A 15012-nucleotide genomic window follows, 5' to 3' on the forward strand; every position below is an offset into this window, starting at 1 on the left:
ATCTGCCTAGACGTGCTCTCGCACTGCGTTCTCGAGAACATTCTGGCGAGAGTTCCGTGATTGCAGCGCCTCGCTACGCATCCCTCGGGAGCTGGAAGCCCAGCCGACCCGCCAAGTTACCCGCTGGACCTGCGAACCCTCCCTGACTCTGGAAGCTGTCCAAAAAGTTCTTGACGAGGTTGTAGTCCATCCCGCCTTCGCCTTGCCCTTGCAAGTCCTTGAGGAGGTGCTGCAACTCGGCGTCCATCGCTGACAGGTCCGGTTCACCATCGTCGTCTTCCTCGGAGTCGGACAGCGAGTCGACGACAATCCGATTCGGATCGCTCTGTCGCGCAGCGTTCTTCTTCTTCGGCTCGGCGGAAGAAGGGGAAGTGTTGGCGGACGAGGTCGGTTGAGGCTTGCTCGACTTGGCCTGCGCGAGCTCCGCCTCCATCCGGTCCATGAGCGAGTCGAAATCGGTCAGGATAGGGTTGCGGAGAGGTTCGCGGACGGGAGGAGGGGCGGCGGGTTTCGAAGCTGAGGGTTTGGCGGACGACGATGCGGGTTTGGCGGACGGGATGACGTTGACCTTCTTCTCCTTTGGCGGGCCCGGAACGAAGGCTGATCGACAACATCAGACACAAGTGCAGGCAAATGTGAGAGAAGCGAACTCACCGCCTCGATCCCGCCTGTCCTGCAAGATCTTCGCATACTGCTCCTCCGTCAAGCCAAGAGCCTCCGTCGCGAACTGGAGGAACTCATCCATCTCCTCGCCCATATCCAGCACGTCCTCCTCGTTCATGACGCTCGGTCCATCCTCGCCCTCGACTTCTGGTCCGCCCAAACCTTCCTCGCCTTCTGCCATCGGTCCGCTCTCCTCGTCCGACGAGTCCTCATCTAGGTCGGACGCCCCTTCGTACTCCTCCTTCGTCAACTTGGGCGGTCGAGGCTCGCGAGTCGACGCAGCGGGTTCGGCGGAAGGTGCGGCAGATGCGTCGTCTTCGGTAGCGGTGGCAGGCTCAGTCGGTGGCGGCTGCGTGCTCTGACCCCACTGGTCCGTCGGGAGTGGTGCGACGAGCTTCTCTAGCCGTGCTGCGCGCTCCTCAGCCGACATCTCCGGCATCTCAGCGTCCTCGTCCGAGTCCTCATCGTCCGTTCGCTCGCTGGATTGTCGGACAACTGGTCAGCCCAAGTTCAGCTGAGGATACGAGAGTAACGTACTCGTCGAACAGAGCACCGCTCGCCGCACCTCGTCCCTCGACAAAGTTCTCGACTCTGCCCGCCATCTGCTCCAGCTTCTTCGCGACCTTCCTCGCCTTGCGCTCTTCCTCCTTCTCCTGTTTGCTCTTCCCGCTCTGCTCGCCACCCTCGACGCCCTCCATCTCGTCCTCGTCTTCCCCGTCATCACTCGAATCCTCCAAATCGCTGTCTCCGAGCAATCCTCCGCCCTTGCCCTGCCGAGCCTGCAAGATGTCTTCCAGCCCTTGCTCGTCGAGCGAAAGCCAGTCTTCCGAGTCTTCGAGCGCGGCGGCTTGTTCGTCGGTGAGCGAGACAGGGTTGGCGATTCGGTCGGGCAAAGGGTTAGGCGAAGAGCGAGCGCGGGCGATTGCGTCGTCAACTCGCTGAGCGAAGGAGAGGGTTGGTCTGAACATGCGAGCGTCAGCGAGCGAAGGAAGGACGGAGAAAGTGCATAACGTACCGGTCAGACTTCGCCCGGACCCATCCCTCCCTCGCAACCGCCTCCTTCTCGCGCCACTTCTCGCTACCTTCGACTTGTCCCTCAAAGAAGCTCTTCTCAGCCAAGCTCTTCAAGTAGGCTCGATACCGTGGTTCGGAGGAGTCGAAGTTAGTGAGCGGGTCATCGGTAGAGGAGTGGCGGAGCTGAGGCGAGGTGAGCTTGTAGAGCATCTCGAAGCCACAGGCCTACGAGCGGCTTCGTGTCAGCTTATTGAAGAGCCGTGGAATACCGCGGAGGTACGCACAATTCTCATGCCCACGCTTCTCCGCCGCTCGTCCGCCCTTCCCAGCTTTGCGTCCATCCAGCCGACCTTCTGGAAGGGCTTGGGCGCGTAGAACCGCTGCAGAACGACTTGCGAGTATAGTGGCCGAGTGAGAAGCGTGGGGACGAGGACGGTCGAAGGGAGAGAAGGGGTGTCGGTCATGTCGGAATCGGAGGTTGTTGAGGTCGAGGGAATCGGAGGTCCGGGAGGGAAGCGGGACATGGTGTTGACCGCCTGCCAGTCGAAGCGCTTGTCAGCTCAAACTCCCTTGTGAATGGCGGAGGCGACCTACCCTGAGCGTGCCCGGCTCGCGCTCGTAGAATGCTGCAATTGCCTCCGCGACGAGACTCGGCGAATCGACCAGTGCGAGGGCGATGTCGGTCGGCAAGTACGTCAGGGTACGGTGGTGGTGTTCCTTGATCTTGCCCGGATAGCTGCGAGACAGGAAAAGGTCGGGTTGGAGGATCGAGGCGTAGTGACAGCGCAGACATACCCTGCGATCCTCGCCCAAACCGCCTCCTCCACCTCTCTTGCCGCTCTCGTCGCCACATTGTCGTCCCGTACCAGCTCGAGCGCCGTGGCGCGATCCAGGAAGCCCTCCTCTTCCGGGTCAAATGACGGGCTCATGCTCTCCTCCTCGAACGGGAGGGCCGACTTGTGCTCGAGCGGAATGAGGTGCAGCTCGCCGCGGTAGATCCAGACCTGCGCAATCACAAGCCACTGCGTCAGCACGCGCATCGCAGCGAAAGCGAACGATCTCAGACGAGTGGACGTATCGAAACGCACCCTGTGAGCCGCGTTCTGAGGCGTGACCCAGCTCGGCAAGACGTCTGCCGCCTCAATGAGCAAGAACTCGCCGTCGTCGTCCTCCACCGCGACTGCCGCATCCCGCCACTTCTCCGTGACTTGCTTCAGCAGCCAGACGACGAACCACTCGTCGTCGACCGCATCCGTCACGTCTGTCTTGCCCGTGAGCCACTGATGCTGCTTCTGTCCTGCCGGTGCAGTGAACGAGAGTGGCGACACGCCCAGCTGGAAGGGCTGCCTGTGCCAGATGTAGCCCGTGGAGAGTGAGGCGATGAAGGCGAGGACTTGAGCGCAGAGGTCGGTGAGCGCCTGTGCGTCGTCGTGAGGCCCTGGAAAGTCGATCTGGTACAAGCAAGAGTCTGTCTGCGCCTCGTGAGGCGGTCGAGCAGCCATTGCCAGTGAACTGATGAAGCGAGAGAGGCTTGGGAGAGACTCACCTCCTCGTCGTCCGCTGGCTGGACTGTAGACCCGCTATGGCCGCTCTGAACTGGACAATGCTCGACGCAGGCCGACCAGTGCCGCTCCCAAGCGAGAAGTGGCTCTGGACCTCGTCGCCCAACTCCATTGCCGTAACGCTCTTCCCACACCCGCCAGGCTCGCCGCTGAACATACAGCCGAGGAAGGGCGAGGAGCTCAAGGCCAGCAGAGGCACCCTCTACGTCTCGCAGAAGCGGGTTGTTTACGTTGCGGAGGGCGCATCCTCGGCCGGAGGTGGGGTGGGTCAGGCAGGATCGTCGAGCATGGCAGCTGAAGCGACAGGCAGCTTGGCGAACGGACAGGCGAGCATCGCACCCGGTGGACTGCCTCAGGACGCGGCGAAGAAGGTCCCACTGCAGTCGCTCTCGGTTCCCCTTCGCTACTTTGTCGATGGCCGCTTCGTCCAGCCGTGGTTCAGCACGACATACTACGAAGCGTTGTGTTTGGAGGGCGACAAGTCGGGCGGACTCGAGGTGAGTCGGCGCATTCGCTGTCCTCTCCTGCCTGTCCTCTCCTGCTTGCTTCGAATGGCAAACTAACCGCGCTGTCCTTTGCTCCGCACACAGCTACCACATCTCGTGCGCTTCTACTTCAAGGAGAGCGGCGGCTACGACTTCTGGACAACCGTGGAGGAGGTCAAGTCGCGGGCCGAGTTGACGACGAGAAGAGGAGGACCGCCGGTGGAGCCGCTCCGTTTGTCTGCGTCCCTGACTCTGGCTTCCTGGCGGCCATGCTCACGACTCCGCCGCCCACAGCTCTCTACTCTCCTCCGCCTTCGACCTCTGCCTCTTCCGCCGTTCCGGATCATCCCACCCAGCCCTCCGATACCGACCTTCTTGCTGCGCAAGTTGCACAAGATGCAGAAGATGCGGAGGAAGCACAAGCAGAGGCTCGCTGCGAGACTGGGGCCGGTCGACCGCCGCCCGTACCTGCACGGGACGAGGCGCCGCCCGCTTACCAGGCTTGACGACCGCCCGACTCGAAGCCCTCTCTCTCGTTCTGTACCCTTCGCTCCTTCTCGTCTTTCTGTCGTTGTGTTGTTGTCGCTCATCCACGTTTCCTTTGACCAGAAGGAATCTCGTACGGTGAGATGCTTAACCTTCATCCCTGCTGTTTCCTGTTTTCGCGCAAGCCTCCTGCTCGTAGCAGCGTATCGAGACCCTCCTCACCACACCTCGTTGCTTGGACCCTTCCCCACCTCTCCCTCCTCCCCCTCACTCGTCTCGCTTTCACCGCTCGAGAAGCGCTCGCTCGCTACGATGAACATGTCTGCTACCGCTTCTGACACCACTGCTACCAGCGCGGCGTTCCCTTCGACATCGCTGGCCCAGTCCACCTCGCCTGCCCTCCTCGCCCCTTCGCCCAAAGTCCCGCTCGACCACTTCGGCGCGATGCAGACCGATGAGTCTTCCGAACAGAGCGACGAGCCTGCAGAGGCGAAGCAACCGTCGACAGGTCGCGAGGCGAAGTGGGACGACGAAGACGAGGTCTGGCGCTGCTTGGATTGCTTCTGGGAGGTTGAGTACGGCGAGTGCGTGGACTGCGGGAAGACGTATGAGCGCTCTGAGGAGACCATCGTTCGCGAGGAAGAGGTGTGTCTTATCCTGACCCTGCTAGCGAACGAGATGTGCTCACAGCGCCGTTCTTGCACACAGCGTTTCGCCGGCAGCGAGCAGCTCGAGCCAATCGTCCCGAAGAGTCGCCCGCCTTCGCCTTGGCTGCCTGAAGCGTTCCTTTCTGCAGCGAAAGAGCCGCTCTCCAAGGAGGACCAGGTCAAGTGCCTTCTCGCTCGCGGCGCGACGACCAAAATGATTGAGCGGTACGACCTCGAGTACTCGCCGCTCCGCGGCATCATCGCAACCGCAGACGACGAGCTCGAGGATTCCTTCTTCCCCGATGGATTCGAGCTCGCACAGTACGAGCGTTCTCCGCAGGAGATCGCGAAGCTGAGGGAGGAGGACGAGAACTTCTTCCCGAGGGTTCCCTTTCCGATGCAGAAGTCAGACGACAAGCACCCTTGGCGCATCCACCTCGGCGACTGGATCGTTCTTAGCCCGCTCGACCCCTACGGCGACGACTTCGTTTTCAACGCTGTTGAGTACCTTCTGTGGCAATCCGACCACGGCAACGCAGCAACTGTCGTCGAACAGTTTGGCGACTTCGGCGACGATGGCCAACGTTTCGTCACGCGCGAGTTGGCTGAAGGCGAGAAGATCATGACGCTGGGCGACTTCGCAGGGGAGTGGCCCTCGCTCAGCCACGCCTACGACATAGACGAAGCCAGCATCCTCTGCATTCCCGTCGAGACCGACGAATACTGGGAACCGCTTCTGCTTGTCGAGGCGAAGAAGTCGGACGAGGAGACGGAGGAACTGAATGCAACGACGGCTGAACTCTGGGCTGGCAGCGAAGTTGAGAAGGAGCAAGACGACGAGTCGGAGGCGCAGGAGTCGGGGGGCGACATCAGCATGCAGGTGGAGGCGGAGCAGAGCGGCGAGGCGGAGCAGCCTGCGACGGAGCGTATGGAGGATGAGCCGGAGGAGCCGGGCGAGATCTTCGAGTTTGCTTGAGCTGCGAGGGACGATGCAACGCTTGACACATCTACTGTACCCCGTTCAACCCCTCATCGGCGCAAAGCCTGCAAATGCCAGTGAGCCTGTCCTCAAGTCGCCCCTGCGAAGGCCGACTGGGGAGCTCCTTTGCGCGAGCCTGCTCTTTCAATGCAGCAAACAGCATCCCTGGATGACAACGATGCATTCCCGGGTTCAAATCGCCGACGTCTACGCCTTGAGAGTTGGCCACAGCTTGTTGAGCTCCTCCAACCGCGCAGGAACCAGCCTCAGCGTCCCCTCCGACACGTTTGCGACCGCTACAGGGAGACGTCAGCAAGAAACGAGGTGTGAACGCGTAGCCGAACGCACCGAAGCGGATGTACCGATCCTCATCGACGTTCTCGAACGGCGGAGAGAAGAAGGTGCCGGGCAGGACAACGACGCCAACGCGTTCGCCCAGCCGTTTTGCGACAAGCTCGGAAGGGACGCCGGCGTATGGATGCTTGACCTGCGGGACGAGAATGGTCAGTTCTCCTCGACATGCGGAATGAGCTTCGGGTGGGAGAGTGGTGCGGACGTACGTAGGCAAAGTACGCGCCGCCGCAGACGACCTCCCAGCCCTCGACGCTCGCGATCAAGCCCTTGAACACCCGTTGCCGCTGCGCCAGCTCGTCCCGCGTCGCTTCTCGCCAAGGTCGTGTTGCTTCGATAGCCCACTCAATTGCTCGCTGCGTCGGTCGTGGCGGACAAGTCTGGATGCAATCCATGAGCTTGTAGACCGAAGTGAGGAAAGGCTGGGAGGCGATGATTGCACCCAGTCGGTGACCGGGAATGGCGTAGGATCTGTGGGCATGGCTGTCAGCTCACGCCGGCCTGACGATGGAGTCGCTCGAGCGTACTTGGAAAAGGAGAACAGGTGAATCAAGTACCTCCGCCAGTTTGTCTCGGCGAAGAGGTCGTGCGGTCGCTCCTCGAGGAAGTCTCGATACGTCTCGTCCAGCACCAGCGCGACCTTCTTCTCCTCCGCCAGCTCTGCGAATTGCTTGAGCAAGTCGGGAGGGTAGACGGCGCCTGTCGGGTTGTTCGGCGAGACCAGGACCAATGCCTTGGTACGAGGCGTGATGAGTCTCTCGCATTCTTCGACGGACGGCAGGAAGTTCGGTGGTAGGCAGCGCAGGGGGACAAGCGTGAGGCCGAGCTGGTCTAGCGTCATGCTGTGGTTAAAGTACCACGGTGACGGGAGGATGATCTCGTCGCCAGGGCGGGCGAGGGCGAGCATTGAGGCGTAGAAGGCCTGCGGAAGGAAGCGAGCTGAGGAGAGCAGTGGGTGGGGAGGAGCAGGAGACGCACAAGGTTACATCCTGCCGTGATCACGATGTCGTCCTCTGTCACTCGCCGTTCTTCACTAGCCGTACTGGCCCAGTAGACGCCGCTGACATCCTTCGCCAGAGCCCGTCGAAGTCCCTTGTCGCCCTGGAGCGCGCCGTAGCTCGTCGTCGCCGGTTCCGCCGCTGCCTCGGCCAGCTTATTCTGTAGCTCTGGCGGTGGCGGGCTCCCTGGCACGCCTTGAGCGAGGTTGAGGAGAGGCTTCTCTGGTGTCGAGTGGAAGCGAGCACCCCACTGTCCAGCAAGCGGGATGGGCGGAGCGGCAGAGTCGCGCACGTAGGGGTTCAGAGTATACGCAGAGTCCATCGCACGCAAGCTCAAAGCGGTCAAGCGCGAGTCGTCGAGGTCAACTCCAGTCTTCATCGCCCGAAGCAAAGGTCAACAACGATTCACCTCGCCGCTCCTGCCTGAGGACTTGCTGAATCTCCTGTACTGCTGCTTGACCCTGTCAGACTGCTCACCAGCGCTCCCAGCCTGCCGCAAGCTCCGGTGCGTTGCGTGTCCTCACTACCCCGCTCGCCGTCGCGTCGAGCTGTGCATCGAGTCGAGGGCGAAGCTGGGTGTAGGATCGGCCTCAGAACCTTTGATACAGCACAGCTGATTGTTGCGTACGCGTTCTGCAGCTCTCCGTCGCCTCACAACGGTCCACTCTCCCCCTCTCCTCCCCTTGACCTAATCGCCCTCCAGCCGCCATGTCTGTCGAGGACGCTGTCATGTCCGACGCGACCAACAAGGTCGACAAAGGCAAGGGAAAAGCGGGCGAGCTCGGGCTGGCGGATCTGATCGTGTCTGGTGGGTCCTCCTTGCACGCTGCCGGCTTCGTTCACGTGGCTGACCACTCCCTGCCGACTAGACGCATTGCCATGGGTCGAGAAGTACCGACCTGCGACCCTCGACGACGTCGTGGCGCACAAGGACATCATCTCGACGAGTGAGTCTTCTCTTCGCCCCCCTCTCCTGTTGACATTTCGCTAACTCGGCCGCTCCTGCTCAGTCGACCAGTTCATCGCCAAGAACCGCGTCCCCCATCTGCTCTTCTACGGCCCGCCCGGTACCGGCAAGACCTCGACGATTCTCGCCGTCGCGCGCAAGATTTACGGGTCGGGCGCAGCGCTGAGGAATAACTGCCTCGAAGTGCGCTAGCGGAGCCCATGACGGCGCAGATCGGAGCGCTGACCCTTGACTCGCAGCTCAATGCCTCCGATGACCGCGGTATCGATGTGGTGCGCGAGCAGATCAAAACGTTTGCGAGTACCAAGATGCAGGGAGGCGGGAGGCGCGTCTCTCCTCCTAGTTTACCCCAAATACGTCGCTCACCCACTCGATGCCGCCTGCAGCGCCGGCTTCAAGCTCATCATCCTCGACGAGGCCGACATGATGACCTCGCAAGCGCAGTCAGCTCTCCGTCGCGGTACGTCTCGTCCGTCTACCTCGAGTCCGAGTACTGACGCGAATGAGCCGCAGTCATCGAGCAGTACACGAAGAACGTCCGCTTCTGTATCATCTGCAACTACGTCAACAAGATCATCCCTGCCATTCAGTCTCGCTGCACCCGCTTCCGGTATGTACCTCCTCTTTGCCTCCACCTATGGTCCTCGCTGACCTGAGTTCGTGCAGCTTCGCGCCGCTCCCTCAGGTCGAGGTCCAGAAGCGCCTGGACCATGTCATCAAGCAGGAGAAGTAAGTCGACGGCTGTTTCCCCTCATCTTGCCCGGTACTGACACTCCCCGTTCCGTCGCAGCGTCAACTTGACGGAAGACGGACGACAAGCGTTGCTCAAATTGTCGCGAGGAGACATGCGCCGCGCTCTGAACGTCCTGCAGGCGAGTTGTCCCTCTACGGTGTTTCGAGATCGTAGCTAAGTCGTCTATCTTTTTGCAGGCATGTCACGCTGCCTACGACGTCACGGGCGAGAGCCAGGTGTATCAGTGCACGGGCAATCCTGAGCCGGCGGACGTCGAGGAGATCATGCGGACCATGATGAACGACTCGTTCGAGACGGCGTACCAGCGTGCGTCCAGTCTCACCACTGCTTACCGCCACCGCTTCGTGCGTGAACCCAAACAGAGACCTGACACGACAAACCCAAACACGATCGCAGGCATCTCGTCGCTCAAAGCGGAGAAGGGTCTCGCCTTGCAGGACATCATCCAGGGCATCTACGACTTTGCGCAGACCGTCGAGTTCTCGAGCGCGACAAGGGTCTACTTCCTCGACCAGATTGCGCAGGTCGAGTGCGTTGCTTCGCTTCTCCCTCGCTCACCGCTTGCGCATCCGGCTGACTCTGAGATCGTTCCGCAGGCACCGCTTGTCGACGGGTGGGAGTGAGAAGCTACAGTTGACGGCGCTGCTGGGTGCGACGAAGAAGTGCGTTTTCTGTCCATCTCCCTCGCGATGTCCCTGTGCTGACCCTGCTTTCTTAGCGCGGTTGAGCTCACGCCTCGGTAGTCTACGATGCTCCGCAACCTTTGCTTCGCTTGACACAGCCCGAATCGCATGGCAAGCAGCGAGACTAACAGATCCTGCAGCCGCCCGGCTCTCATCCTCGGTGCTACGACGCCTTCCCTCGCTCCGCTCGACTCGTTTCTCCTTCAGCCTACACCTTGCGATCGTACTTCTCTTCCTCCCTGATCGCGTTGAGCGTCACCCATTCGCCTCCCTCGGCCGTTCCCTCGTCGGCGCCCGGCACGCTCGGCAGCTTCATGGCCTTCGGGTCGACAAAGTCCCAGTTCTGGGCGAAGCTCTCCCATTCAGCGTCGGGAACGAAGTCGAGGTCCGTCTTGGTGTACTTCTCGAGAATCGGCTTGGCGGACAGCGGGGCCTGCACGACTTGCATCATCAGCGCGGAGGGCGGCTGCTTGGAGGAAAGCCTCGCACCTTCTGCTTGCGCGCCGGCTCGGGGTACCACGACGCCGCGTACTCGACAGCCGTCATGATTCGCCACTCGTCCGAGTGGTTTGGCATTCCCGCATGCCAGGTGCGGAGGTCGCGCAGCAAAACGGTTCCCATCGGCAAGTCGACTTGACTTCCGGGTCGCTCGAGACGGCGCGCTTCGAGGCAGTCGTCCGCTACGTCGCAGATCGGGGCGCCCGCGTCCTTCGACGGGAAGACCTGGTCCCAGGCTGTCGTATTGTGCGAGCCGCACCAGAACTCGGTCGAGCCGGTGTGCTCGTTGAAGTCTGCGCCCGTCAACCGAGTTAGCGCGACAAGGGGTCCGCGAGGTGCGACGGAATCGCACCGCAGAGAAGCAAGTTCAGGTTCACGATGAAGGGTGCGAGGGGGTGGATCCACGGGAGGTCTTTGTGGACCCGCTGACGGTCTTGCGTGCGAGGCATCGCGACATTGGCGGTGCAGAGGTGGATCTTGATGTCCGGGCCGAGGTACGCCTCGATGAGCGAGTGGACGAAGCGGTTCGCGTATACATCGTCGAAGAGCAAGTCCTTGTTGGTGAGGAGCGGGCTCATGAGGAAGTTGGTCGCGAAGCCCTGGTTGAACTGGGACAGCTTCGTCTTGGAGGCGGCGACTTTGCGAGCGACCGGGTCCATCGCTTCACGCAGCGCCTTGACGTGGTCGATGTCGACGACTCCAGCGACCGCAAGGACGCCGTCGCGGTGCATGAGCTCCATTGCGCGCTGCAAGTTGGCGCGAGACCACTTGCCCGCCGCCTTCTCCTCCGGCGAGAGCGTGATCAGGCCAGGCTGACCAGGCAGAGCGGACTGGGGACGAGTGAGCATGTTGACGTTGGGCATCTTGCGCGAGTGTGGGAAGCAAGAGAGAAAGAGCGAGGCGAGGCGATAAGACGGCGGACAGCTCGGCCGGCTGAAGCGTCTCGCCCGACGAGCGCGCCGTGTCGCCGTGCGGTCCGGAAAGCTTGGCCGCGAGCGAGTCCGCCATCTCCGCTCGACGCGACAAAGCACGAGGACAAGCAGCGCAGCGGATTGACCTTCCCAGGCGAGAGCGGTGCCTTGCTCGCTTCTCCCAGCAGACTCGCGCTGACAGCAAACAACAGCGATAGATGTCACAAAATAGCGGAAGATCCAATGTATAGACCCGGAACACCAGGACAGCCCCAGCTCTCTTCACTTCCCTCGCACGAACTTCTCCTCGTCCGCGACGTGATTGAGCGGCGCCCACTCCCGCTCACCCGCCGGCACCTTCGAAGACTTGCGGTGCCCAACGACGTCCGGCAGCTTGATCGACGCCTCGCTCGCGAGGTCCCAGTCCTGCGCGATTGCGAGCCACTCTTCGTCGGGGATGAACTCGAGTTGGTGGTCTGTCCGCTTCGTGAGAAGCTCTTCGGCGGAGAGAGGAGCCTGCGAAGGACCGAACGGTCAGCGCAAGAAGCTGGAGCAGACGTGCCCGGAAGTGTAGAAAGCGAGTCCTCACCTTCATCCGGCTTTCTGGCTCGGGGTACCAGCTCGCGGCGTATCCGACAGCCTGCTCGGTTGAGTGTCAACTTCAACTGTGGTGATACGGACGTGAGAATACGCAAAACGCACCGTCATGATCCGGTCCTCGTTCGTCGAGTTGGGCATGCCAGCATGCCTGCGCTCCTCCGCGTCAGCACAGCCTTCTCCTTGCTGCCCGACAAACACGACGACTCACCAAGTCCGCATATCCCTCAACGTGATCGTCCCCATCGGTACCGTAATCTGCGCTCCAGGCCTGACCTTCCTCCTCTCCTCAACCGCATCGGGCGCGACGTCGCAGATAGGCGTCTCGGCGTTGTGCGAGAGCCACACTTGCTCGTGTCCTGTCGAACAGACGTGAGAGCCGAGCCAGAATTCGGTGCTGCCGTTTTCGGGGGTGAAGTCTGCCGCGAGGGGAGTTGGAGTGAGCGTGCGAGTTGCGGCGGGCGAGGAGGTCAGGCTCACCGCTCAGAGCGAGGTTGGTGTTGACAAGATACGGGCAGTTCGGGTGCAGCCTGAGCGAGGAGACACGAGCAGGATCAGCGGCCGGTCGCGAGATCAAGGCGAGCAAGCGCGGCGCACCAGGGCGCATCCTTGTGCACGTTCTGCCGCTTGTTCGTATTAGCCAGTGCACAGTTGGCGGTGAGCAAGTTGAGCTTGATCCCAGGACCGAGGTAGTTCTCGAGGACGGCGATCACAAACTCGTTCGAGAAGACGTCTTCGAAGCGCAAGGCGGGGTCGGCGAGAGGCGCAGACATGAGGAAGTTGGTGTCGATGCCGTGATTGTACTGCGAGAGATGCTTGAGGGAGCCCTTGATCTGCTTCGAAGTAGCAGTCATCGATTCTTGCAAGGCCTTGACATGCTCGAGGTCGACGGCACCGCTGATGGCGAGCAAGCCGTCCCGGTGGAGGATCTCGATGGCGCGCTGCATGTTGGCGCGCGACCATTTGCCTGCGGCCTTTTCTTCGGGGGAGAGGGTGATGAAGCTGGGTTGGGTCGGGAGGGGCGTGAAGGGGCGTCCGCCGGCGAGCATGGTAGCGTCGGGCATCGTAAGGAAAGCAGTGACAGCCTCGATGTGCCTCCGAAGAGCGAGAAAGCAAGGGAGCAGGAAGAAGCGGAGCGATAAGCGAGCAATCGGCTCGGCCGGCGAGAAGATACTCGGGCGAGAGTCGGCGAACATCCTCTCGCCAGGACGCGTTGCAAGCGAGCGCGAAACAAGGCGATGTGCTGTAAGGACAGCGTAGAAAGTGAACACGGCCTCCTTCAGGTGTCATCTATCTGAGATTACGCTTCATGAGCGGCGGCCACCCTACGCCGGACCCAGCCGGAGCTGGGGATCCGACCAGTGCGATGGCTGCTGCCTCAAGATTAGCGGTTCTGATCTGTTTGGTTAATCCTGCTGAAGGAGGCGCGTGCTGCGAGAGCGAGGGAGTCGAAGTCGACGAAAGCAAAGGTTGGGGGAGACAGCGAGGCGCGCTGAGGGGAGTCTCCCGCGGGCGCTGAGGCGCTCAAAGCAGACGTTGTCTAGCTTGTCGAACGATGTGGAAGCTCAACAGCAAGGAAGGCGGCTATGTCGGAAGCTAAGGGAACCTGTGGAATCGCAGAACGGGTCAGCAAGCTGCACGAACTTGTACACGATTGTTCCCATCCTATTTCTCGCGTCTTCGGCTTAAGCGTTGGATATTTTGCTTCTTCAAAAGGCCGGCAGGACGTCCTTTGGATCGCCTGTGACCCGGCCCTCGAGCAAACAGATGTTTATATCGTCCTCAGACAGAGTCGGGGGTTTCCGCGTGCGGTGCGGACGAAGGGGACCTAGACTCACGAATGAACGGGCGTACAAGGTCCGTCGACAACTGTAGCGAGTTGCGAGGCGAGGAGGTGAAGGAAAGTTTGCGGGCGGAGCAAGGTCGATGGATGGGCGTGGGAAGCGGCGAGATGGTGTCCACGGTCATGCACAGCGAGTTTCGAGTCTCATGAGCATAGTCAGGCGCGGTCTCGAGCGAGTTGGCCAGCGTCGAGTGAGGTGCAAGAGGGAGAGCGTGCGAGAGCGAGGGTCTGCCAGGTCGACGCACGCCAGATCGCTCAGACTCGCTCGTGGACGGTGCTAGGAATGCTCGAAGGACTGACAGACTGCTGCTTCACTCGCCCAGCTCACATCGCGACCTCGCACGCATGACTCGCGCTCAATGACTCCTCTCCCGATCCACGCGGACGCTCTCTTCCTGCTTTGCCTCTTGCTTCCCTTCATATTTATCTCGTCATTGTCGTTGAGCACTAGATTCGTCAGCCAGACAGCCTCGAACTTCCGCTGTCGTCGTGCTGACGCCGCGAACGTGCAGACTCCTCCTCAACCGACCCCCTCTCACTCCGCCGAGATGTCGCTCGAGTTCCGCATCATTGACGCCTTCACCTCGACCGCCTTCGCCGGCAACCCTGCGGCCGTCGTCCTCGTCCCCGCCGACCACCCTCGCCGGGACGACACGGAGTTCCTCCTCTCCGTCGCTCGCGAGTTCAACCAACCCATGACGGCGTTCTTGACGGCCAAAGAGGGCGGCGACGAGCCAACGTACGCAATTCGGTGGTTCACCGGCATTCAGGAGATCCCGCTGTGCGGCCACGCCAGTCTAGCGGCCGCTGCACTCTGCTTCAACGAACTGAATCCGACTGCTCGCCGCGTTCGCCTACAAGCTGCGGCCTGCACTTTGACGGCAGACAAGCTCGACGACGGTAGCATCGAGATCGCCTTGCCGCAAGATTTGTCCGTCTTCGAGGACGCGCCCGTCCCGCCTGAGGCAAAGGCGGCGGTCAAGGCCGCACACTCGGCTCTTTTCGACGCAATCATCGAGATGCGCAAGATCAAGATTGGTTGGATGGTCGTGTTGGACTCTGCCTTCGACCTCGAACACGCGGACATCAACTATGTCGCCTTGGTGCGTTCGTCTCCAGCTCTCTTAAAACCCCTATTGCCTGTACCGATGCGATGATGTCCTGCAGCAATCCTGCCTCGGCTCGTACACCTTCACTCAAGCTCGACTGACGCCTTCAGCAGTCGGCGAAGCCATCTTCTCCCGCGTCTGCCACCCCTTTATCTCGACTCCCGAAGACTTTGTCGTAGGTCCTCTTCTCTCGCTGCTCATGCAATCTCATGTCTGACCCATCGCGTCTACAGTGCGGCGCAGCACACTGCTCGATGGTTCCCTACTGGCTCTCGCAACCCGCCTCGACTCGACTCCCGCCAACTCAGGGCGGCTGGACTGACTCGACGCCGTTCAAGTCGCTCCAAGGTGGACCGCGGCAAGGAGTACTCGCTGTGCGGTGGGACAAGGAGGCGGGTTTGGTTGCGCTCGCTGGATCGGCGCGCACCGTCATGAAGGGTGAGGTGCTCGTGTAGTCTTTCATGG

General features: G+C 61.3%; 8 protein-coding genes across 8 annotated transcripts; 4 read left to right on the forward strand and 4 right to left on the reverse strand.

The window, feature by feature from the left end:
* Positions 1-73: 73 nt before the first annotated feature.
* Positions 74-3179, reverse strand: RHTO_07229 (SGT1 family protein; the record flags this gene model as incomplete). The annotated part of the gene is made up of 8 exons (XM_016420887.1): positions 74-600; positions 655-1142; positions 1201-1623; positions 1679-1902; positions 1962-2213; positions 2272-2413; positions 2473-2681; positions 2766-3179. 8 exons carry the CDS (start codon positions 3177-3179, stop codon positions 74-76), a joined length of 2679 nt encoding a protein of 892 aa, XP_016274614.1.
* Positions 3180-3259: 80 nt separating this feature from the next.
* On the forward strand, positions 3260-4230 carry RHTO_07230 (uncharacterized protein; the record flags this gene model as incomplete). The annotated part of the gene is made up of 3 exons (XM_016420888.1): positions 3260-3736; positions 3830-3956; positions 4019-4230. The coding sequence occupies 3 exons, from the start codon at positions 3260-3262 to the stop codon at positions 4228-4230; spliced, it is 816 nt and encodes a 271-aa protein (XP_016274615.1).
* Positions 4231-4522: 292 nt separating this feature from the next.
* Positions 4523-5833, forward strand: RHTO_07231 (uncharacterized protein; the record flags this gene model as incomplete). Its single annotated transcript, XM_016420889.1, has 2 exons — positions 4523-4855; positions 4919-5833. 2 exons carry the CDS (start codon positions 4523-4525, stop codon positions 5831-5833), a joined length of 1248 nt encoding a protein of 415 aa, XP_016274616.1.
* Positions 5834-6043: 210 nt separating this feature from the next.
* On the reverse strand, positions 6044-7507 carry RHTO_07232 (aspartate aminotransferase; the record flags this gene model as incomplete). Its single annotated transcript, XM_016420890.1, has 5 exons — positions 6044-6132; positions 6185-6323; positions 6397-6658; positions 6715-7109; positions 7166-7507. The coding sequence occupies 5 exons, from the start codon at positions 7505-7507 to the stop codon at positions 6044-6046; spliced, it is 1227 nt and encodes a 408-aa protein (XP_016274617.1).
* Positions 7508-7893: 386 nt separating this feature from the next.
* On the forward strand, positions 7894-9649 carry RHTO_07233 (replication factor C subunit 3; the record flags this gene model as incomplete). The annotated part of the gene is made up of 12 exons (XM_016420891.1): positions 7894-7993; positions 8055-8132; positions 8196-8335; positions 8392-8477; positions 8539-8612; positions 8666-8762; positions 8819-8881; positions 8943-9024; positions 9083-9212; positions 9303-9435; positions 9503-9568; positions 9625-9649. 12 exons carry the CDS (start codon positions 7894-7896, stop codon positions 9647-9649), a joined length of 1074 nt encoding a protein of 357 aa, XP_016274618.1.
* A 148-nt stretch (positions 9650-9797) lies between these two features.
* On the reverse strand, positions 9798-10950 carry RHTO_07234 (phytanoyl-CoA dioxygenase family protein; the record flags this gene model as incomplete). The annotated part of the gene is made up of 3 exons (XM_016420892.1): positions 9798-10022; positions 10079-10380; positions 10440-10950. 3 exons carry the CDS (start codon positions 10948-10950, stop codon positions 9798-9800), a joined length of 1038 nt encoding a protein of 345 aa, XP_016274619.1.
* A 330-nt stretch (positions 10951-11280) lies between these two features.
* Positions 11281-12659, reverse strand: RHTO_07235 (phytanoyl-CoA dioxygenase family protein; the record flags this gene model as incomplete). The annotated part of the gene is made up of 6 exons (XM_016420893.1): positions 11281-11514; positions 11588-11638; positions 11701-11746; positions 11807-12014; positions 12076-12125; positions 12193-12659. 6 exons carry the CDS (start codon positions 12657-12659, stop codon positions 11281-11283), a joined length of 1056 nt encoding a protein of 351 aa, XP_016274620.1.
* Positions 12660-13986: 1327 nt separating this feature from the next.
* On the forward strand, positions 13987-15002 carry RHTO_07236 (phenazine biosynthesis PhzC/PhzF family protein; the record flags this gene model as incomplete). The annotated part of the gene is made up of 3 exons (XM_016420894.1): positions 13987-14541; positions 14606-14722; positions 14781-15002. The coding sequence occupies 3 exons, from the start codon at positions 13987-13989 to the stop codon at positions 15000-15002; spliced, it is 894 nt and encodes a 297-aa protein (XP_016274621.1).
* Positions 15003-15012: the final 10 nt, after the last annotated feature.

This window comes from Rhodotorula toruloides (genome assembly GCF_000320785.1).
Source record: "Rhodotorula toruloides NP11 unplaced genomic scaffold Scaffold6, whole genome shotgun sequence".
In the NCBI taxonomy this organism is placed as follows: Eukaryota; Fungi; Basidiomycota; class Microbotryomycetes; order Sporidiobolales; family Sporidiobolaceae; genus Rhodotorula; species Rhodotorula toruloides.